Genomic DNA, 25,407 nt, shown 5'->3' with positions numbered 1-25,407 from the left:
ACTCTTTTACAATTTGTTTGTTTACATTTGAATCTTGTCTGTCTGACTGACATGTCTGTTTATCCAACACGATGCTCTACAGTAACCGATAGACCATAATCCTACAACGTGTAGTGGAATTAGAGGCCCTCTTATCACTCTTCGAACTTCGATCATCTACAAATGATAAGAATTTGAAGGCAACAAATTACTTAAAATTATTTGCTTTCACGTGATTAACCTTTGGAATCTTCTTTAATTGACCATTCAATTCTAATTAAAAGTTCATATGTATAGACACTGTCCTGTGAAGTTATAATTTATATCCCATGTGGAACTCACGGTAGTAGAAGACCACGTCTATCGTGTTACATGGTATGAATCATGAGGGTCTTGCGGAGTCTACTCGCGTCTGTGGACATCATTCTGAAACCAAGAAGTTTTGTTGGTCCTGCCGTAGTCTCACGAAGGGGCAACTCATCTGCAGCCACTAAAGATGAAAACGTCTCAAGTAAGTATTTAAATCTAAATTTCCACCAAACATAGACGTCATATTATAAGCCACTTTATCGTATGTAGTTCATTCACTGAAATATTCAGTAGCCAGTGGGTGGGGGAATTGAGGGTGGCACATGCCCACCTACCCTTCATCACCCACAACTTTGTTTATGGAAAGCACAAAAGTAACCCTTTTTCATAAATAAGAAGTTCCCCATTATGTTCAAGGAAAGGACGGTACCCGTAAACAATTTTTACACTTTAGCTATATAAAAATTTTGTTTAGAAGACTGTAATAAGAAAGTACCGTATTGTTGACAAAGTATACAAATATAGTTAATAGAAAGTGCTGTTTTGATGTGGAAACATTCAAATAACTCGAATGCGGCAGAGGAAGCTTTATATGGTTCGCAGCTTGTCATGAAAACCATATGTGTCATTAAGCCTCGACGTGTTTACTACTGTTTACATTAATGGGACAATAACCCAATCGTTAGTTTTTCTAGGACAGGGAACTTTGTAAAAAAGAACAAGTCATCCCAAACCAAAAGGAACATCTTGTTCCGTCTAGGAGATATCCTTGTTTAAACGTCATGTCATGTCACTTTGTAAATCTATTTACTGTGATGTATTAAAGCCACTAGGATCTGAACCTATAATTCTACTTTCTTATTGTATTTTTTTGCATATTTTCAAGGTAGAATGTCAAAAGTGTTTGATACTGATACCAATGCCATGATTAGGTCATGTTACAAGGTTCAATACTTTAAGATTCAGCGTTTACAAAAACACATCTTCATCACAGAAATATGTATACTATTTTAATCCATTAAGAGAACTTCATAAAAAATATTAAGCAAAATATGTGGCTGAATGATGTCATACTTAGACTTTTCTTGTATGTGGAGTATAAGGTTAAATCTGCGATATATCACCCAAATGAAAGATGATTTTTCTTAGCTGTTTGGGAATTTTGTTATCTCTACCACATAAAACCAACATTGTTTGGTAGGGTTTGTGTCCACTTTTACAGTAGGCTTGGGTTCTTAATCTGCATTTTTGTTCAGTACTAGAGGGAAATATGGTGTTTCCTGTGAAGAGTAAAACACGTTTTCTTTTACAAAAGTCAATTGTGTTCAACTGAACGTATAACAAATAAACAACATAGTCATTCATTTGGAGTCATGTGTGTTTATATTGCAAGAGCCTTAACGATACGTACCGAAACCTGGCTAATCATATATCGGGTCGCTTATATACAGACTACGTTGACTATAATAATAGTACAGAGCGCCATCACTTTTGCATCGGCGTACTAATTTCCACCCATGTTATTGACTCATCGTGAAAACTTTGAACTTATTGTTTCTTCTTCTTTTTTAAATCAAATATAATATTAAATAATTTCAAATATTTTCCCTAGACCAACATTCTAAACAGTGTACGTCACTGTACATTGTTACATAGAGGGTGGCGCTGCATCACATGAAAATGATAACTGTTTCAAAGTTCAGTCTTATAATCTTATATTGCCGATCAGCATTCCTAACACTCAATATAGAATATGTCGGTAATACATTAAAAACGAATGATGTTATAGTCAATAAAGCGACAAAATGTCTTTCAAATCCAAACAATCACACTCGTAAAGTTCATCATTTTTCTGATAGTATACAGAGGGATGTCAATAATGAGAAGGGGGGGGGGGGTTAATTATAATCTGCGAGGAAATTAGATATCATAGTTCGTAGCCCCGAGGAATATGAAATAAATTCCAAATGGAATGCGGGTTCAAAAGTACATCGCGCTAGTCTGTAAATGATACGAGTGATGTGTTTGAATGTTAGCTGAACAGACAAACATATATACAGTCACACACACAGACATTGCCAATATGATTTAACTACTGAACACAGCTATAGACTTCTTCTAGTTTAGTTGCCAAACTTTGACGGTGAATTAAGTCAGACAAAATACCACAGTAACGTCGCTCCCCAACGCTCTATATATCAAATCTGATACCACTCACAAACACATGTCCGTCAAATAACGAAATCTATCACACAAACTAACATGTAGACAAACAAGAAACAATGAGACAAAATAATAGACATTATAGTGAGATGGATAGAATTCATCATTTCTATTTCTATTTTGGATGTTGCCCTCTATTTTTCATTCTATTTTTACCAATTTTCGAGTCCTTTCTCGCTCTACTCTTTTGTGCCTTCCTCCTTCCTTCCTTCTTCTTCTTCTTTTTCTTTTAGGAGTACTCGTTACTGGCGCATCTGGTTACGTAGCTTCATGCATAGTCAATGAACTTTTAACGAAGGGTTACACTGTAAGAGGGACAGTGCGCAGTCTCAGTAACCCTAACAAAGTTGATCCATTGAAATCTCTAGCAGAAAGGACCCCGGGGACCCTTGAACTCGTCGAGGCAGATTTACTAAGCCCAGAAACTTGGAAAAGGTAAAGATAAGCGCAAGAGGGTACTAATGATGTATCAGAGGAAAAGCAAGGGAATTTGGGCAGGGAATTAGGGTGGGGAGGGGGGAGGGGGTGAGGGTAACATTTAATTACTCAACCGGTCATCGGTGCCTACGAAAGCCACGTTGGACTTCTTGGATACTTATGTCATCCGACCCCCTTTCCAAATTCTTGAATTCTCCCAAATATGCTTTTATGACAATGAGAAAACATATTTTTTTTTTTATCCCATTCTTCCCCGGGCCCCGTAATTGACCCCGTGCCACAGGGCTGTACTCTCGACCCTCATGTCGTCAGACCTATCGGCCATCGTAAACGTTTTTCTGAAATTCATAATTTAGCGATATAAGAGCAACTAACGATCGCAATTTTAATGCTCTCCTCTGACATAAACTAAAAATGAATCATTTTTGTTGTTAAATATTATAAAAAAGGGTATAGTGACGGTAACCTATAACGCAAAGTGTTTATAGACTTAGCCCACTTCTCTTACATACGAGAATCTTTCCTACATGGGTAAGATATGCAATCCTAAAAATAACTTATACGAAGGCGTAAGTATATGATTTAGAGGTTAGGAATGATAGTGGACCCCCCCCCCCCCGCCCCTATTGCTCTGGTCACTCGGGAACTTCCAGGGCGGCCAGACTAGTCAATATGCTCCTGATTATAGCAAATCATATATAATGGTGTTCATTTTTTGAAAATCGGGTTTTCTTTAGTATTTTCATATCTAACGTTCAAAATCACACACAGTGCAGTAGAAGGATGTTCTCACGTGCTCCATACCGCTAGTCCGTTCCCTTTCGAACAACCTAAGAATGCCGAGGAGGTAGTACGTCCAGCTGTTGATGGGACCCTTAGCGTCCTCAGAGCTTGCAAAGAAGCGGGTACCGTAAAACGAGTTGTCATCACAAGCTCGGTCGCTTCCGTTGGCGGTAAGAGGTTATTATTTAAAAATGATTATGATGATCATTAACAAACATTATTATTTTTTCTCATAATTTCTTTCGAATTTTTCTACTTAACAATCACATGCAACACAAGGATACATATCATATTCAATTCCAACCACCCTTCCACCCCCCCCCCCCACACACACACCCCACCATCACACCTCACTGCCTTATGCATCTCTTTGCACTGGCCATCCTTTCATGTAGTATCCTGAAATTGTATCGATGTCAACGCGTTTTACTCAAACGAAGACAACTGAAATAAAGATAGACCATTGCAACCCATAAGTAATCTTACTCAGAATTTATTTTCCACTGAATGATCTTAATTATGTGAATAATCAATAATTGAATATATAATTGAATATATATATATATATAAATATATATATATATATTTATATAGTAATATATATAGTTATATATATGCCTATATATATATATATATATATTTATATATAGTTATATAGATATTTAGATATATATATATTTATATAGTAATATATATAGTTATATATAGTATATATATATGCCTATATATATATATAGATATATATATTTATATATAGATATTTAGATATATATAAGGTATTTATATATAGATATATAGATATTTAGATATATATATTAGGTATTTACATATAGATATATATATATATAAAAAAGCAGACGATAGGTTTCATTGTCAATGACATCCTACAATGACATCACATTTTCTCTCCCTTCATGTTTCCCTGTGTTTTAAATATATTCGGAAATTCGGAATATGAACTCTTCATGACTTCCCGCAAAGATGAGCTTAATTATTGCTTATCTCATTATCAGACAGGCACACTGTATATATATAAAGACGAAAACCAAACCTGGTCGCGAATCTATTTATGGAAACTCTTATTAAAGTTAGTCTTTGCTTTTAGTGCTGGAGATTGGACTTTAATCTACCCAAGTGTTGTGTTTTCGATTATCACAACTAAAAATAGCTGAACAGGTTTTTTAACTGCCGCGGAGTCACCGGCCATTGTAAGGGCATAGCAAACACTTGTTGTACACAACCAAACGCGGAACGCTATACATTGAATGAATACCAAATTAAAATTTAATTACCTCTCAGTGCCAGTGAGGATTTAGCTATAGGTAATATCATGACTACATGGTATTCAGTTAATTGGGACTAGTTTTTCCTTTTATACTGTCCTTTCATTTCCGGATTCAGAGCACTAGTAATGTTAGTATGAGCAGTATATGAATATCATGTTTCTATCAAAGTATAGGAGCTTTTTGTACTGTCAATATGAGTGCTTTGAAGCATGCTATGGGAGGACAGTTTAGAGAGGTATTAGCCTTAGAAAACATGCCCCAACTAGTTGCTGCAGTAGTTCAGGGTTGTTGAATATTCAACAGGTAAATGAGAATGTATATATAAATTGGTGGGAGGGGAGAGGCTGGGTGGGGTAGGGTGTCCGAAGTAGGCCGTTGACTAGAACTAGAAAACCTTGGTTTCGTTGGTCATGGTGATTTTTACAGTCTGTGTTGATTTTTTTTTTCATTTCCTAACATCAATTCTTGACATTTCTGCCACCGTAGCAATGTCTGTCTAAACTTATAGGTTTAAGGAATAGTATAATGAGAGCAGCCATGCCAACAACAACATTCCAACTTGATTTTGATACGACATATCATTTCATCTTGGTACTTCAGTTTATCATACCACTCGACCTTTGACCGAAGAAGACTGGACCGATCCGAGTCGAGGTGGACCTGAGGCGGAACCGTACATCATCAGTAAACTGATGGCGGAGAAAGAGGCATTCAAATATATAGAAAGTCTTGACGGTAAGTGTTAAGGCTGAGTTGCGTACGCATGGGGCGGATCTAGGGAAGGACCCGCCAGGAAAACGGACCCTTGCTTCTGGGGTTTTTTTTTCCATCCATTAAAATTTACTGCATAGATAATTTGGCTAGAAAAGAAGGTAGATGCTTGCGGAACCTAGCAAGCAGCACAAGCTGACATTCCTTGCTATTATTGTTTGTTTTTTTGTTTTTTTTTGGGGAGGAGGGGGCATTTTTTTGGCCGGTATTTGAGTCCTTTTCATCGCTAAGTCGATATTAATTCGGTAGGCCTATCCACCGATGTTTGCTTTCCCCGGGTCCGCTCTTCCGGGTTCGTCTTTGGTACGCCACTGGTACGCAGTAAAATGAACTAGGTATTGGTTTCATGTATATAGGCCGATAAACTCATAACTATAAATCTTGTTAATGTACTATAGACGTTATAAGATGCATGTGCAGTGCGGTATTTGATGTATTGTGGTATAAATTCAAAACTTTGCCATCTAAACGATATTTCAATTTCTTGTAGAATGCCTTGGCGTCGGAAAGGGGGAGGCGGAGAAGGGAGGGAGGGGTCGGATAAGGGGTGTGACGCTAGGTTCAGCATTATGTATCATCTTAGCTATATGTAGCGTGCTGTATGCAAGTTGCAAAAGGGTTAGGAATTGACCAAACCATACTAGCTATTCTATAGATCTTGAATATGAACTATATATAATATTTATATAATATAATAGATAATAATAAATAACATATTTAGGCCTAGATATATAATGATACTGTAAACGAATAATATGCCGATAATAAAATGATTAGTGCAACTTTTTTGTATCTAACTGCAGTTAGATACAGCTTACGTATATGCACATATCATATACGAACGTTTTGAATTCCATTCGAATTCATTTTACTTATTGCTACAGATAAAGACAAATTCGAATTTTGCACAGTCTTGCCTGGCTTTGTGATTGGTCCTTCAGTAGCCAATCAGGCAGCGACGAGTCTCGACATAGTCAAACGAATCATGGTCGGAGGGGATCCTCTTATCCCAAACATCGCATTCACTTGGGTCGATGTCCGCGATGTAGCTGACGCTCACATTAAATGTATGACATTGAAACAGGCAGCTGGTAAGAGGTGGCTTACATTTTATCCAGGGTTCAAATCAATTGAGCTCTCCAAAACACTCTTTACTCTTATAAGGGAAGTCAGTCACCCATGTAAGACACAGTCAGGATATATACAAAAGAAACAAACAGCTTGATCCACTCTCAACCCCAGTCCCCTTCCATTGAAACTTTTGCTTATTAAAGGTATTCTCTCTGCTAATTTTGTCTCAACGTAATCCCCGATTAAAAATAAAAGCAATGGCGCCCTCTGTACTAGTGACAACAGATTCGTTCCTTAAATGTGGCATTCTCATCCTAAGCTATAAACAGGATATGGATCTGGGCACTCTTACCGCAAAGTTCTCATGTGTCCGAAATTCCAATCCGTTATCTCAGTTCTGCGTACCCTATAGGCCTACTGTGTAATCGTAGTGTGCGTTATGTGCAAGCAACTTACCGCTGGTTCACAATGGTGCTATAGTTGTACAAAGTTTTTCTATTGGCTATGAAACAATGCATTTGTCAGAGTAAAACAAATCCGCCATGCGACGGGGCAAACCCTTTTCCCCGATTTTCGCTGGCATGTCGTAAGACACGAGGGATCTGCTGCACTTGGAATATTCGCATCGTTAATTTGTGATAAATTGCTCTAATCCATTACGATAAAAGTAACTTTTTGATAGATAAAGCGCCTTATAAGTGTTTGGTACATTATTAATTATTATAATTATTATTATTGTTAAAAATGTAACATAATTTCTTAATTGTTATACTTACAGGACAACGATTCCTCATCACAGACAAGAGTCTTACCTATCGTGATGTTTGCAAACAACTCTACGATGAATTTCACGATCAAGGTAATAAGAAAAAAGAAAAACAGAAAAAAAAAACATTCTCGTGTCATGTCATTGCCATCGACGTATATATTATTGCACTGGCCATCGCATGTTTGTGACAAATAAATAGATATGTTTATTTTATCATTGCTTTAACCTAAAGAAAGGTCTCCAAGAATACTCGACAATCTAGAAAAATCTATATATATATATTTACGTCATCACATCTTTGATGACTAATTTATTGATAGATATTTGGCTGATTGTTGGCCCTAATTGTCTGTTGTCAATGGTGATTATATATAAATAGATATGTTAATTTTCCATTGTTTTAACCCAAAGAAAGGTCTCCAAGAATACTCGACAATCTAGAAAAATCTATACATACATTTACGTCATCATATCTTTGATGACTAATTTATTGATAGATATTTAGTTGATTGTTGGCCCTAATGGTCTGTTGTCAATGATGATTATAGTTTTGTCCGATGGCGCAATTTTTTATATATATATATATTTTTATATTTGTATTTGAAAGAAAGCTGGTTATATACTTTGTTTTTTTTTTTAAATGTAATTTTGTTTCCATTCATTGGTATAATGGTGTAGATTCTTGATCTAGGTGTGCCTTGGGTAGATTTCCTTTGTTTGCAAGGCCCGGGACGGAGAGAGGGGGAGAGGCGGGGGAAGGGGGGATCAGTATCGTCGATAGCCAGATTAGTTCCCTGGGAGGGGGACGGGGATTAGTCACAGAGCCTCCTATCTGAAGTCTTCATTTTGCCTATATAACGCGTGTAAACACAAACATAATGTTAGGCACGTTTACTCTAAACGATTCTAGAAATATAGAGAATGTAGAAGAAATAAATGATGTTTGCTCGCATATGACATTTTCCATTGTTATATAATGTAAAAATATAACTGAAAAGCTTCGGATTACAGTTTCACATACGGAACACAATGTCATAGAAATGACAATTTATTTATGATGAATGACTTTAACTGCATATTCAATTTTTCTTAGATCATTTAAAATGTGTTAACAAAAAGTGTCGGTTTGGGAGTTAAAAAGATTCACATATAGTTGCTTTCTCGACTATGACCCATACCTTTTGTACATGACGTGACGTCATCCCACGTCACGATTTCATGCACCATAAACGAGTATATGCTAACCAATCATCATCAATTAGTTGAAGCCGACTCTTTTTCTTTCTTTTCTACATCTTCAGGGTACTCGCCCTCATTGAGATTAGCACCTCGCCTGGTTATACGTTTGATGTCACTCTTTGACAACGCGGCTAGATCCATGAACCTTGTCTGGGGAGTTGTTACTACATACGACAATTCCAAGGTACGAAATATTTACATTTATATTTACGTTTACGTTTGGGTTTGCATTTGCATTTGCATTTGCATTTGCATTTACATTTACATTCACATACACATACACATTTACATTTACATTCATATTCACATTTACATTCACATTTACATTCACATCCATATATCCACATTCACATGCACATTTACAGTCACATTTACATTCACATTTATATCCACATCCACATATACATTTACATTATATTCACATTTACATTCACATTCACATCCACATTCACCTTTACATTCACATTTACATTTACATTCACATTTACATTTACATTCACATTCACATTCACATTCACATTTACATTTACCTTTACATTCACATTTACATTTACATTCACATGCACATTCACATCCGCATTCACCTTTGCATTCACATTTACATTTACATCCACATTCACATGCACATTCACATTCACATTCATATGCACTATCACATTCACATGCACATTCAAATTAACATTTACATGCACAATCACATTTACATTCACATTCACATGCACATTCACCTTTACATTCACATCACATGCAAATTCACATGTACAGTTACATTTATTATTATTATAACATTGACATTTACATTTAGTGCTAGTACTTTACTCCACCTTTGTGTCACTTTGCGCAAAAACAAGCTTTACTCATTATATGTATAATACAGGTATCTGATTTAGTCTCGTACTGACCTCAATCCGTAACCAAACCAGCACAGTACAACACATCGATTATGCCTATTTACCTATTATAACAGTAATATACCGGTGACCAATACCTACATAGTGATTCAAGCACGAGTTTTGTATATATATGAACCTTTATCACGTGATGCGAACAAAGGTTAAAGTACCCCGTATATGATCTTGTTACAGCTGTCAATAATTAATGATGAAACTATTTAAAGATTTTCTATTTTTTATCTGAGCAGTTCAATTAAGTTCTCCTTCATTAATTGTTCATGATTTAATCATCACATTTTACAGATGAAGAACGTCCTTGGTATCCAGCCACGTGACTGTAGACAAGGTCTCATTGATATGGCATATTCTCTTATTGAAAATGGTTACATCGAAAAATCACCCAAATTCAAGGGCAGGAAAACGTCCTAGAAGAGAAAAACGACAACCATCGATATCACTGAAGTTCCGAACTCGAGATAAGTTGCAACAAGTGACGTACCTATGACGTCACAAAACTGTAACCCATGCTGCTGAAAGTCCGTCGTCTTCGCCACACAGCGTTTTCACTTTTGTTTTGCTATTACAGCATTTTTTTAATCTTTTTTACATGTGAGGTGAAATTTTGTTTAAGCAAAGTCCCCCCCCCCCCGATTGTTACCTGCATCACTCATGCCTCCCAAAGGTACCCCATTAATGTCGGAGAACCTGTGATGAGATGATATTAATTTAACTTCCAAAATAATTCAATTCGGAGAAAGACATGACTTCTTAATCAATTAAAGGATGAATTTAGTCAGAATTTGAGTAGTCTTGAGATGTCATTTTCCAAGACACACTAATTGCTATTTGTGATTTTGTAGCTATGACAGTCATTCTAGATATTCAGCTTTAAACTATTTGCTGAACCTCTGTATGCTCCTTTAAGGCTAAACTGGTGCTGACGTCGTCACCTCAGCGATTGCCTATAATGTTAATTGTTTTAGAAATTCTAATAATTCGATCAAAACATCTTCATTTATATGAGCAACACCCCAACACCACCCCATCCGCCCCTCCCACCTACCACCCACCCTATCTATGGATGGCATTCAACATACATTTTTAATGAATTGTAAAGATGATAAAATTTCTAGTTTTGCTATTCCGTTTGCATTGCTTCAGAGAACCTTATGGCCTGTTTTGTTAGACTAAGTAGTCCAGTGCCTTCTATTGATGAGCCTCAGAACTTTTCCCAAAATTTTGAACGCCACTTAATCTGAAGTAATAACGGTTCAATTGTTTTAAAGGATTTCAACATACCATATAATTAATTTTGTACCCAAAGTCATCCTTACTGAAGACGAAGTATTCCCTTTACGAATTACATCCTTTGAAAAGAATAAGGGTTTCCTGTATCCATTGATAAATAACAAAAGTTGCAGTACGGTTGTTACCAATTAATATATATTTTTGTTGGAATGCAAGTTTACGCCGCATTAAAGCGTTACACATATAGACACATCATGTTAATACCCGATTAATTTGCAATTAACAATAAATATCAGCTTTTGTGCTTGCCAAGACATTAATCTCATTCCGTACGTTTTGTTTTCTTCCGAAGATAATTTCGGATAAAGTCGCTCTTGCAAAACGTCATGCAACCCTCTCAGAGTATCCTAATGTATTTTTGGACATCCAGGTTATCCTTGTAAACGTTTGAGTCCCTGTAAACGTTTGAGAAGGTACATGAATTGTGAACCGTTGTGACCTGTTTAGCATAAAATTACCTCAGTCACTTACTGCAAAACTTCTGAGCACTGCGTAAATTTTCTTACCACACGCTGTTTGCGTTTGGTGTGGTACCGACCTCAGCCTGTCGGAAGCTAGCATCCTTTCGTAGCAGAATATAACAACAGCCACTTGCAGCAAACAACGACGAAAAGGACACTATAACGTCCGCAGTAACGTTTACATAGCTATGTTCATGATTTGTCTACCATCGAGAACAGCTCTTTTATGGTTCACCGAGAGGGAAAACCATGGAGTCACTCTACCATCCTTGCATAATTGCAAAGGGGGGCTGCGGATTGCAAAGTCGGCAATGACTATAACGCGGGAATCGCAAAGTCGGTAAGTTTCTATTACGGTTAGATTCGTTCACTACGACAGCATACAGAAACGTTGTACTCAAAGCCGAAGGCAGAGTCAATTAATCAGGTCACACATCCGGAGTCTATGCATGCTAGGTTCTTCAATACCGCAGTAAATTAGATTTCGGAGAAACATTTCATACTTTAGTTTTGATTTATCATTTACGTCATAATGTAGTATGTTCAACCCAGTCTCCAAAGCGCATTGAAACGCTGTATTAAGCGCTATATAAATTTAATATATTATTATTATTATTATTACTATTAATGTTCACTATACATGATGTGTATTTATACTGGGCAAAATCCAGCTCCTACCGAGTAACCCCTAATCTCTACCCCCCCCCCCCCCCAAAACGGAACCTCCTGCATGTTTATACAAAATTTACCACATGATATGAGTAGCTTATAGTATACACACGACATATGACATCACTATACACAAGTATACAGTGATTACATGGTTGCTGTGATATTATTAAGCCTTCTTATATAATCGTTACAGAACAAGTCGTTAAAGTTCAGCTGAACTTGATGTGACACAATTATTTATACAGACTAATGTTTAATGGCCCCTTTCTCAGTACTGATAAGGGGACCTTACTCCCAAAATATATTGACAAGAGAAAGATATACGTTTGTACCTTTACAATGAACTTATGCACTTGGTAGACCTTGACATTACTTAATTACTGTTTTATATATTTAATCTGCACCTAATTACTCTCTACTTTAAATAAGAACAAAGATCGTTGATCATGAAATGGAGCCGCTTTAATAAGAGCCTCGTTTTTAAAAGAGGAGACGAGAGGAAACGAGAGGAGAGGAGAGGATGGGAGGGGATTAGAGGGGAGGGGAGGTAGGGGAGGGAAGGAGAACACAACACTGCCGTAGCTCGGATAATCCAGGGTGACTTTTAAGTGCATTCAGTTTGTTTAAATTTGTCGCACGTACAATTGAGACACCTTGCCTCTATAAACGGTACCAGTCTGATCATGGAGTTATTGACATTTCCACTGTAGCAATAAATAATAAAATAAATAATGTAAATATTTCAGTTGATAGCTATGTCAATATATAGAGCTATTTCATGTGGTGCATGATGTAATATTTACATTACGGCAAGTAGATTAAAGATGAACCTTTGCCACGACGAAGAGACACAATGCTGGCATATATAAGGACATGCGCAGAGCTAACGTCTCGTCAAACCCTCGTAGACCATAAGCTAAACGATAACGGCGGAGGCTCGTGTGGAAGGACGGTCACGGAGACTTATTTTTAGATTTCTACATTATTTGTGAAAACAAAAATAAACCCAAAGCCAAAATGAATTGGCAAAGAGGATTATCAATCATTCTGAGATTACACATCAACCACGCCAAAAGGAGAAACAGTCCGAGACTAGCTGTTAGAACTTACACAATGGAATCCTCTAAACACCCTGAAGTTAAAAGTGAGTACTTAAAACTTATTATTTCTTATACCTCTTTTAAAGTTTCGATTCTCTTTCTACAGGACAAATCACAATTTTCCTATTTTTCCCATGATTTCTCTTTTTGCTATTTGCAATTATTTCCTTATTCGTCTTGTAAGTTGGTTGTAATCCAGTCGTTTCCTTCATTTGTTTCTATACCACCAGCCACATTATTTGTCTCGACAGCTGTCAGCCTAGCATGAATGAAAATAACGCACCACCCTGCGATTCCCTCTTCGTACTTCTCCTCAGTTCCTCTTGCCATCCTTTCTTGCCTCTTTATCAATTTGTTTTAAGCAGCCTTTTCTGTTCATCTTCTTCCATTTGTATCCATTTGTATATATCCCCATTTTCCTCTTATTTCTGCTGCAGCACGGCAATGAGAAATCTATTTCTCCTGTCTTATAGCTGTTTTTGCTGATACAATTTCGGGCTACGTGTCTTTAGTATATACAAAAAGCTAAATACATTTTTCATAGGTTATAATCAGGCGCGTAGCCAAGGGGGGAGGGGGCGAAGGGGGCAGCCGCCCCCCCCCCTTGAGTATTTTTTTTTTAAATGTTTTTATGATATCGCTAGTAATTTCAAAAGAGAAAATGCTAAGATGCAACTTACAAGGCCTGGGAAGTGCCATTTCCAGCGATCTGGGAGGCATTTTCAGCCAAAATTTTCTTGTACGCTTCGCGCCAACTTGTGGCGCTACGCTTAGATAGTTTGCAATGCCGAATGTACGACTCTGATAGTTTGCCTACATTTTCGCCCCTCCATTGGCAAATTCCTGGCTACGCGCCTGGTTATATAGGTGCCGAAGCAGGCCTCGACTTTAACAGATAATTATCTTTAGTGTGTTGATAACTTGGCTAGGCCATATGATTAAGTATTTTGTGTTTTTAATTAATATATTCTCGATACTTGAAGGAATATGGGGTATAACCAACTAAAAATGTTAATATTGCCTACATGGTACCTTTTAGCAATTCAAAGAATCTAGCATCGACAGTGCATTGGAAGGAGGATGGAAGTGGTATGGGGGGGGGGGGGTACAGAAACATACTGAACCCACGTCCCAAAGTTGCAGGGAATAAATCGGCTCCATTAGCCCGATGTCCCTACGCATAATATATAATAATTAAACCACATTCCATTCTTTGTTTCTTGGAAATGCTGGCTTTCTTTGATATACGTACACAAACGGAAGTGGATTAAGCAAATACATGCCTCGTGATCATGGATCCTGTTTACAGGTTAATAACTTGATATCAACTCGATCAAAAACCTTGTGAAAGTAGCTGAACGCCCACTTTCAGTAAAATTTATATGATAAGTATACCGTTGATATCAACTATTACACACAAAAAAAATCGAGTTTCCATGATAATTTTAAGAGCCAAAAAGTTAACCTTTTTTCTTACCTTACATTAATTATTTTTTATTTTTTTTTCATTCTAGTCCTATATTGAGAACCCACGCTATATTCAAAGATCATCCTTATCAACACTCGCTATACATTTATTTTTGACTATTTTGGCTATTTTGACTATCTTAGGGGAGATTAATTCATTTTCCAATTAATAAGTACTCTAAGAATTTAGCATATATATATATATATATATATATATATATATATATATATATATATATATATATATATATATATATATATATATATATATATATATATATATATATATAGATTACTTCTATAGGCACAGTGTATATATATGTATGTAGGCTATATATATATATATATATATATATATATATATATATATATATATATATATATATATATATATATATTTAGATTACTTCTATATGCACAGTGTTCAGCATAAAGTAAGATATGAACCATCATGGTTAAATTGATTCGTTAGCATGGCTTGCGTACAGAGGAATGGGTATAGATAAACACACGCAGTCCGTATCATGCTATATGCGTTCGAACTTCGGGGGTGAACATTTTAAAGCAGTTTATTGAGTAGATTTTTTTATTACGATCATTCCACTGCCTTCATTGTCAATTCATTTCCATTGCTGAACTATTTCTTATAATTATCATGGTTCGCTTTCAAGAATATTAAAGAAAAAAAATTGCTTCCAAAATTCGTTAAATATTCTGTCGTTGTGTAATCGATTTTACTTTTATTTTTAAATGGTGATCAATACATGACTCTTAAACTTTGGCAAAACTGTCGGCCACAAAAAATGTCGTATCCTAAAATTAATTATTTTATTCTATATATCGTTCATCAAAACTTCAACTTTTCAATTAAAAAAAAAAAACGTGTAGAAGACTACTTCTGCAAGTTTGTTTAAGTATTATAGCACATAAAATGAGAACAATAAAATGAAATGACTTAGACAATGATCGAGCAAAGCTAAATATAAAATCTCAACAAGCTAGGATTGCTTTAAACAACCTTACGACGAGAGGGCGAAGGCCAAAGTAAACAGTCATTTATTAAATTATGAGTTTCGTCTACAATGTCAGATTATATGTTGATTTCAGCTAACGCGCTCATGAAGTAATTCTTTGTGTTGCGTAGACACGTACATATCTGCGAGATCCGACATCGACTGACATGGACTGTTTATTTTTTAATCTTTTAAAAAAAATATGTACAATTAGAATTAGGCTACGGAAACGTTTAGGTGCCGTCAAAATGTTAAACTTTCTAACTTTTTGGTAAATATAGATAGCTATTTTCAAACAAATGATTAATGATTAAAGTTAATATGTTAACAAATTGCCAAATAAAAAACAAAACATAAATCTATTTAAATTAACAAGTGAAGAATTCAACACTTTGCTGCACATTATAAGTTATCATATGATAATTAGTTAAAACAATTGGCATCATAAAAATATAAGCTCGTCAATTCAACTTTTTGCAACAAAAATGATAGATTACTTTCGCATCAGGGTGACTGGTAAATGGACCATACAGCATATACAAACGTGGGTAAATATATTTGCAAGAAATGAAACAACTCAAGAATTTAATTAACCGGTAGTTTATTGAACTGAGCAAGTGAAATGATATAGAAAGTAAATTAATGTAAAAACAGCGAAACACGTGCATTTATGTATGACTCATCATTTCTAGGAAAGTGTAGAAACAGAACCACAGACTTGGCATTAGCTAGAACGGAAGAGGCTATAGGTTCGAGCAAGTCATTCTGTCCAATGCACTTTATGCAGCATAAGTGCAGGGGGACAAAAATCCTACCATTTTGACGGCAACTATAAACGCATCTATATGAAACCGATTTACTGAAGAGTTGGCAGCTTTCCAGACTACTGTGTGATGAGTTAGATGGTTAGGCTTACAGGAAATGCGCAGCTTGTTAGGATAGAGTTCCATTGTTTAACAACTGACGTGTGTGTTTATGCCAGACCAGCAGGCTTCATGGATGAAAGAGCATGTGCACTAGACTGTGTTTTTGTAAGGGAGAAGGGGGAGGGAGGGGGTAGAGACGTTTATTTGTCCACTTTAAATGCTTGTGTGTGTGGAGGGGGTAATGGTGGTGGATGTAAAAGTCAGGAAAAATATGATATTCCGAAGGGTACTGAACGGCTACGGTAACTCTTTGGTCGTGGCGTATCATACTCTACCGCGCGTATTTTTTTGTGCATGAGAGACTTTAACGGTTAACTGATACTGACAACTAAACTTGCCGCTGTTCTTTGGGGTAACGCTCTCTCCTGTAAATGACACAGTGGAGAGGAAATGTCGTATAGTGTTACTGTTAGTGTATATGTTTAACCTATACTTTAGTGCAGTTGAATGAGTTGCCCATACAGTATATACAGTAACGGTATCACGCGGTTATAATTATAACAACCACCAATGACTGACAGAAAATGATGTGTTTACATGATATCAATATTAATAGCTCTGGACTTTAATTAAACTAAAATTAGAATACCTAAGCTAATAAAGTGTAACAATGGGTTCCATGGAGCAGTGATAAGCATTCATTAACCAACCTTAAGATAATATATCAAGAGTGTTTACACATGACTACTATAGTGGTCTCGCTGAACCAGACCTCCGGAGGAGACGTAATCCATCAAACCATCATTATATTGATCTAAATGATAGAGAGAAACACTTGATCAAGTAAGTCTACAAAATAGGACATCGTCATCGTGTGCTTCATTTGCTTATGTTTGTCTTTAGCTATGACAATGTTTATTGCTTTTTTGTCATGGAGATGGGTTTATATAGCCTAGTGGTTAGGGTGTCCGCATATAATGCGGGAGGCCCGGGTTCGAATCCCGGTGGAGGCTGGAAGTTTTTTCACTGTTCTTGATTTTCCAACTCATGACGATTTCAATTATATATATATTCATTTGCCTTTGTCGTTTACCTCCACTTCATTAACATAAAGTCTGTTCAAAGTATCTCTTTCGAGATCCGGCTTTAGGAATCACAAATGATTTCGAGTTGGTTAGCATCATGTTTGATCTCTAGAGTAAGGCAAAATATGTAATTAAAACAGAACTAGTATTGTTCGATACAGGTGACAAACAGTGGAATTACGACAGTGAAATTACGACCTTCCTTACCGGTTCCGAACCTCTGGACAAACAATCAGCGTCCATAGCCTAGTGGTTAGGGTGTCCGCATATAAAGCGGGAGGCCCGGGTTCGAATCCCGGTGGAGTCTGGAAGTTTTTCACTGTTCTTGATTTTCCAACTCATTACGATTTCAATTATATATATATATATATATATATATATATATATATATATCTATATATATATATAGCCTATATATATATATATATATATCCACAGACATGTCTATATATATATAGATATAGGTATATATATATATATATATATATATATATATATATATATAGATATATATATATATATATATATGTATATATTGATATATATATATATATATATATATCTGTATGTGTTTGTGTATGTATATATGCTCAATAACTCGTACCTGTATTCGTATAAAAGTACTTGAAACTCGATCAGGACGGGTATTTTACGAGTACTTATGCAAACAAAGTGTCATATAACTGACATTACGACAGAGCGAGGCATAATCTTTCGGTCCTTTTGGCGGCATTCTATATCGTATGACTTTATGATTGTGCTTTTGCTATCATCATGCCGAGCGTCTCTACTCTAGCCAGTAGTATCATACATGCAGCCTAGTTTATTACTAAGTTCAATATGTATTTCTTCTCAGACTTTGGTAAGATCATGCGATCATGTGTAAACAGTACACCGTATACAGGTCGCTCACGGCCTATCTATTCCATTTCAAAAAGGACGTGTGATACTCTGACATAGCATCGTTGCATCATGCATCACGGCTACAGTCTTGAGGGTAACTAGGGGACAAGGGTTGAGAGTAGGTTGAGTCGTTGGGCTATGTGGCCTAGGTTCCATTCCCAGGCTCCGTCTTAGGGGGACATTTCTTTACATGCACGTGCAGGGGCGTCGGAAACTATTTTGGTTTGGTACGGCAGATCAGAGTGTGGCCATCTATCATAATTATCGGGGGACGTTTGGCCACGCGCCACCATGGTTGGCGCGTAGCGTAATGAAGAAAATTTTGAAAAAATGCCTCCCAGATTGCAGGAAATGGCACTTCCCGAGCTTGAAAACAAGACCCCTGCCATGCCAGAGTAGTCACATATAGGCTTCTTGCTCGTTTCATTTTGGTTCTTTACTTTTTGCCATTTTTTTTTCTTAGTCCTACTTTTGTTTTACTTCTTTATTTTGCTCCGTGAATACTGGTCCGGCGTTCGCCGGACCTGCCATACCGGCTCCGACGCCCCTGACGTGTATGCTGCACGAATATGAATAACGTATGAGTGATGTATGTTTTCTAAAATACCGAACAATTCTTAGCATAACTGCAGCAGTACTACTAGTCTAACAGGCTAACACAGTCTAACACTACTAGTGTGTAATACAGTTTGTAAGCATCAGGAAGTTGTTCACTACTGTCACTCTTGTCATTCCAGTATCATAAAGAGACATTTTAAAGGTGACAAACAGTAACTAGATCCGAGCAATGTCATCACATTCAAACTATAATATATCATTTGCTAACAATAACCTCGACTGGGAGCAGTAATATTTCATAAATCAAAAGTTTTTGAAAGGTAATCGGAAGAAAAGGGACTCGATGTTATACTCGGTACTTGCATTCTAATATGTTGTACTCGGACGCTGGTACTCGGTACTTGGAACTTAAAAGGCAGTACTCACTACTCAAACTATATGGTACTTTGGTACTCGGAAACTCAAGTACTCGGAAGTGCTTGAAACTCGAATACAAGTACTTTACTTAAATTCAGTGGCGTAGGAAGTTACTTTCGAGTGGGGGGGGGGGGCTGAAGACTGATGGCCGGCCTGGGGGAGGGAATTTGGAATTTTTTGCATTTCCAGGTAGCCTCAGATGCACTTTGGTGCAATGTAGCACACTTCAACACCCACTCCATTTTGTAAACTTAATTTTGTATTTTCACCAGGCCTTAGATGCAATTTGGTGCTTCAAATGAGATTTTTTTCTCATTTGGAAATGAAAAAGGGGTTTTCTGACTTGCGAAGCGGGGGGGGGGGTGGAATGATACTTCCGCCCCTCCACATTTTTCACTGGGGGAGCTGGCGCCCCCCAGCCCCCCGGTTCCTACGCCCTAGCTTGAATTACAACACTGGTAGCTTAATTGAGTAAACAAAATGATGACAACAATTCCTTTAGTTAACAATATATACGTTTAAGTTTAAGTACGTTTAAGTTTAACGATCAATAAGTTAGCGCAATACTTTGGTATAAATATTGTACAATTCATCTGAACATACTAGAAACTAAAAGAAAAAAAAAGTTTCTCTACGATGCTCAGAATTAGTAGTTAGTGATGTATACAAAAATTTACTGACACTATAACATAAAAGATCTGCAAAACTGTAGTACCCCCCCCCTGCCTCACCTCCCCCATTTTCAGACACAACTTTTAATCTAGGATACATCCCAAACGGAATACAAAATTCTTACCTTTCTGGGGAAGTTACGGATTACATCGATCTCTTTACAATTTAAACTATCGGTTACAGATGGGATTGTGTCTCCTATAATAAGCTAATAATTCTTGTTTTCTTTATTTATTTATTCTCATTTTCAGGGGTACTTGTTACCGGTGCGTCAGGTTATGTAGCAACTGGAATAGTGAATGACTTACTAAACAAAGGATACCTCGTAAGAGGGACAGTCAGAAGTCTTAAAAACCCTGGCAAGGTGAAACCGCTCAAATCAATGGCGGAAGGAAAACCAGGCAAGTTGGAGCTAGTAGAAGCAGATCTTATGAAACCAGAGACGTGGAAAAGGTAGATATTAATGTCTAGTACTGCTATCCTTCTAGGTTTATCAATGGGCAGACGAGGCCAGTGCCTGTAGGGGCCTCGAAGATCTAAGGGCCCAATGTAAACGGGTCTAGAGTTCAGGGGGCCCCAAGGTTAATGGGTCTCACGGCTAAGGGGTCCGAAGGTTAAAGGGCATTCTTCAACGTTCCCTCACAAGATCCACTTTATATGTCGGTTAATACAATGTGTAAAATTTAAAAAAAAGGGGCGGGGTCAAGCATATGGTGCCTAATTAGCACATGGCAGATAGGAATGTCTGGCACTGTAACGTTTTAAGGTATTTTCAATATACTGGGTTCAGAACGTGGCTGCATTCGCTATATATAGTGTATATGATGAAAATGTGTGTGTTACTACATAATTCTCATGTGACGCAGATGTCAAGATTATGTATTGTAAATAACGGCATGTTTATCGAAAGTGTATAACTTATATATGAGAGAACTAAACAGTTCTAATCGTCCATTGCCCATCTGTTATAACAATATACAAACTACGGAATATAATATGATTTTTCTTTCTGTCATTTAATTTAATTCATCGTTTCAGGTGATTTATTGGTGCATAGAAAACAAAATTGTTTTGAAATTATAGGGTTCTGGGGACCGCATATATTTGGTTTTGCAAAACTTGCTCGTGTGCCCCAGAATATTGGTCCCGAGGGACCGCGGCCCAGCTCGGGACTTGTGGACTATACCTATAATGTCCCCGAAACGGCTTAAAAGTGTTCTCTCTGTTCTTGTTTAATTAAAGATTAAAGTGGTATGATAATTATTAAAATGTTGTTGTTATAAATATAACATGTCTATAGCGCTAGGAATTATTCTTTATCCTTACTCGTCTATACAGTGCAGTCTCAGGTTGTTCACACGTGCTACATACCGCCAGTCCATTCCCCTTCGTGCAGCCGAAGAATGCCGAGGAGGTGATCCGACCGGCCGTCGATGGGACGATTAGTGTCCTCGAAGCTTGTAAGCAAGATGGGAACATCAAACGAGTCGTGGTAACCAGTTCGATAGCAGCCGTTGGAAGTACGTATTATGTACAGGCCCGAAGACAGGGGAAGGGAAGGGGGACGGGGCAGGGGGCCGGGCAAGGAAGGGGAAGGGTAACAGATAATTTAACACATTTTTCCTGTAACATGCGCGGTGAGATCATTAAATTCGGCAAGGTATGTCGTCTGCAATATTATGGCTTTGCACTCAGTAGTTTGTACGAACAACACCATCAGCACGGTACATGCAACATCATTATAAGTAAAATATACGCATAACTATAGAGTAGTGTGGGCAAACTGGGATTGGAGAAACCGCATTGGTGTGGATTGGGATTGGATAGTGAGCGAGAGGGGGGGGGGGGTTACCTCGTGCCCTAGCCTGAATATGTACCTGGTTTAACACAGAGTTCTCTCCTCTTTCTCGTGCAGTGTTCACACGTTTTTAATATAATACACACGCGTATTTTTTTATTTCTTAGTTGTTTATGTTGTTGGGGTGGGGGGGGGGGTGCTAGGGAGGAGTGGGTTGGGGAGCAAACTATATACTGAAACCATAGCACGGAAACGTTATATATTGTCAAATATATATATATGCAGTGTTTATTCTTAATTTCTATGATTTGTCAAAATTATGGATGCGCCATATTTAATCCATGTTTTTGTTGTACATTTAACTTGAACTTACGAGACTGCACGATGGAAGTTTATATGTCATAGAGTGTCAAGTTTGCTTCAATGTCCTGTGAGTGGCTATAAGACTTACCGTGACATTCCCATCCACAGTGAATCATACAACAAAGCCATTGAATGAAAATGACTGGTCGGACCCGAGTCACGGAGGAGCGGAAGCCGAGCCTTATTGCATTAGCAAACTCATGGCGGAAAAGGCCGCCTTTGAATATGTGGAGAAACTTTCCGGTAGGTATAACTTACCCAACACAGCCTATAACCTGGCTTTCCAATGAAAGAAACAAAAGGTTCAAGGCAAATCTTTTGGGACAATTTAGTAAATTGCCTTATGGATTTACATTGAAATGGCTGGACACCATAGCTATAGTATTAACCTTTCAAATGGGGAATTTTGAAAAGGCATGAAGGCATTTTTTACTGAAGTGAGGGAAAACAAACAAAAAACAGAAACGTTTCTTCTAACCTTTGGTACAACCCTTTTATAGATTTGTTCTTTTCTTACTTATCTGCTTAATAGCTGTTTTCAGTCGCAAATATGGCTCATGGCAAGTTTCAGAAAATTGTTGAGCTTTGATTAATCTCTGGTCATAAACATTAATGATCGAGATAATAATGAGCGTAACTATGGCAACCTGATTGAAGGAGCTGTTGCTTCTGATTTTTGAAGGGCTTTACGGCAAGTGGTAGGGACACTGACAGCAATTTGGTTAATTCGAGCCGTACCACAGACCTAAGCAACAATATAGCACACAGTATTTGTGTAAAAGGTCGTTTTATTACTGAAAAACTGCATATTGCTCTGTTTGTGTTTCTGTCTTTCAATATATCTGTCTGTCTGTCCCTCTCTCTGTCTCTCCTCTTCATATCTGTCTGCTTGCGTGGCTGTCTGATTGTTAGACTATTCCTCTAACTTTACTAATTATTTCTTCTTCTTCTTCTTTTTCTTTTTTTTTACAGATAAGGACAAATTCGAGATTTGCACGGTACTTCCAGGGTACGTGATTGGTCCTACATTGACTGACCAAGTATCCACGAGTCTTGATATTATCAAACGTGTTATGGTAGGTGGTGACCTGATGGTACCAGACGTCAGTTTCACGTTTGTCGACATCCGCGACGTCGTAGATGCACACGTACAGTGTATGACGTCACCCAAAGCTCCAGGTAAGATGTCATCTCTGTCCTTTCCGAAATCCTGAAAGAGTATAGGTATGAATTTAATATAGAAGAGGGGTGGGTAGTGAGGTGTAGTGGAGGGGGTGAAGGGGGGGTTGGGTTGCCGGTGTCAGTTTATGAAAACGTTTTAACCTACATACTGTTGATAACCGCAAGTGTTTACTCATCGTGATTCAAAAATATATAAACTCGACGTAAAAATGCGGCTTTAAAGGTGACTTATGGAACCGGTTTGTTATCAAAGTCTCAACTTAAATAAAAACAATGACTCAGTATTTTCTTTGTTTCCCCCTTTCTTTTGATCTCGTCAGGAGAAAGATATCTAATCGTTGATAAAATACTCGGTTATTCGGAAGTTTGCAAGATCCTCTCAGATGAGTTTTACCCGCAAGGTATGGGGTTAGGCTAGTCATCTCACGTGATTACAGCCAGTGAGCTGAGACGAAATATTTAAAGACGCAATATCTTCATGATGCGTCCATCTATGAATGAAAGACAACACATTAGAAAGATTGTAACCTCCAACAACTTACATTTGCATGCTATGCACAATTCTTTGTTCAACTCTACATCTTCCACAAAAAAAGATTTTTTTCTTCTTTTGATGGTTTGACTCGATATACGTCATTTTAATAGATGCCAGAGCGTTTCTGTCTATTATTCACATGAATTACATCTTATTTCTGCCTTTTTCGATTTTTTTCCAAGGACCAAGCGTCGGTTTAAAGTCAGTAAAAATTCTCATAACTAGCGGCAAAGTACCGTTACTAAATTAATAATTAGTCAGCCAGACGGGGAAAGAGATCGCCCAGATAAACGTTTTTAACTATTGGCAACATTTCAAGTTGTGAAATACATATTGTGTTCGGGCGATACCTAGCAGTAACCATATAGCATCTGGAATCATGATTCATCATTTTAAGCTAAATATTCTTTATAGTCAGATGCTATATACGTCCATCGTACATTTTAATGAATGAAAAAAGTGCTATTCTCAAAACGTAAATAAAACTATGCTTTCATCCGTTCCGTAGGTTACTCAATTTATACAAGAATAGCGCCACGATTTCTCATTAGTCTGATGTCGCTCTTTGACAACACGGCTAAAACAATGAACATCATATGGGGTGTGATCTGTGAATACGACAACACAAAGGTATAGACAACTTTTACTTCTTATATCAAGGGCGTAGGATCCGGGGGGATGGGGGCGCCAGCCCCCCAGTGAAAAATATGGAGGGGCGGATGTATCATTCCGCCCCCGCCCCGCTTCGAAAGTCAGAAAACCCCTTTTTCATTTCCAAATGAGAAAAAAAAATCTCATTTGGAGCACCAAATTGCATCTAAGGCCAGGTGAAAATGCAAAATTATTTACAAAATGGAGTGGGTGTTGAAGTGTGCTACATTGCACCAAATTGCATCTGAGGCCACCTGGAAATGACACCCCCTCCCCTTAGACCCCACCCCCAGGCCGGCCATCAGTCTTCAGCCCCCCCCCCCACTCAAAAGTACCTTCCTACGCCACTGTCTTATATGTTTCACCACACAATTGTCTCCCTTCAAATGATACGATTTTCTCAATTGACACTTTCAGCTGTGGCTTGAAGCTATATATATATATCCCCCCCCCCCCCGAAAGATTAAAGAAGTAAGGCAAAACATTTATCGGACTCCTCTAATTTGGAGAAGTGAATTCATTATAACAAAAATACGAAAAAATGCTGACAATTTCGACGGGCTATAGTATCGAATAATCATTTCACTAGTTTATT

At 37.3% G+C, this 25,407-nt stretch overlaps 2 protein-coding genes across 2 annotated transcripts in view; both read left to right on the top strand.

Moving 5' to 3' along the window:
• The first annotated feature begins 66 nt into the window (after positions 1-66).
• On the top strand, positions 67-11,327 carry LOC139975191 (uncharacterized). Its single transcript, XM_071982877.1, has 8 exons — positions 67-490; positions 2,745-2,946; positions 3,721-3,902; positions 5,619-5,753; positions 6,674-6,880; positions 7,639-7,719; positions 8,931-9,052; positions 10,065-11,327. The coding sequence occupies exons 1-8, from the start codon at positions 364-366 to the stop codon at positions 10,188-10,190; spliced, it is 1,182 nt and encodes a 393-aa protein (XP_071838978.1). The 5' UTR covers positions 67-363; the 3' UTR covers positions 10,191-11,327.
• A 1,762-nt stretch (positions 11,328-13,089) lies between these two features.
• LOC139975347 (uncharacterized) overlaps positions 13,090-25,407 on the top strand; it is a 14,478-nt gene continuing 2,160 nt past the window's right edge. The window contains exons 1-7 of the mRNA XM_071983230.1: positions 13,090-13,346; positions 20,535-20,736; positions 21,622-21,803; positions 22,553-22,687; positions 23,417-23,623; positions 23,947-24,027; positions 24,670-24,791. Coding sequence (XP_071839331.1) covers positions 13,220-13,346; positions 20,535-20,736; positions 21,622-21,803; positions 22,553-22,687; positions 23,417-23,623; positions 23,947-24,027; positions 24,670-24,791 — 1,056 coding nt within the window. The 5' untranslated portion in view covers positions 13,090-13,219. The remainder of the gene's footprint in view (positions 13,347-20,534; positions 20,737-21,621; positions 21,804-22,552; positions 22,688-23,416; positions 23,624-23,946; positions 24,028-24,669; positions 24,792-25,407) is intronic.

This window comes from Apostichopus japonicus, chromosome 10 (genome assembly GCF_037975245.1).
Source record: "Apostichopus japonicus isolate 1M-3 chromosome 10, ASM3797524v1, whole genome shotgun sequence".
In the NCBI taxonomy this organism is placed as follows: domain Eukaryota; kingdom Metazoa; phylum Echinodermata; class Holothuroidea; order Aspidochirotida; family Stichopodidae; genus Apostichopus; species Apostichopus japonicus.
Note: the sequence above shows the minus strand (reverse complement) of the source record. Positions and strands in the feature narration are given on the sequence as shown.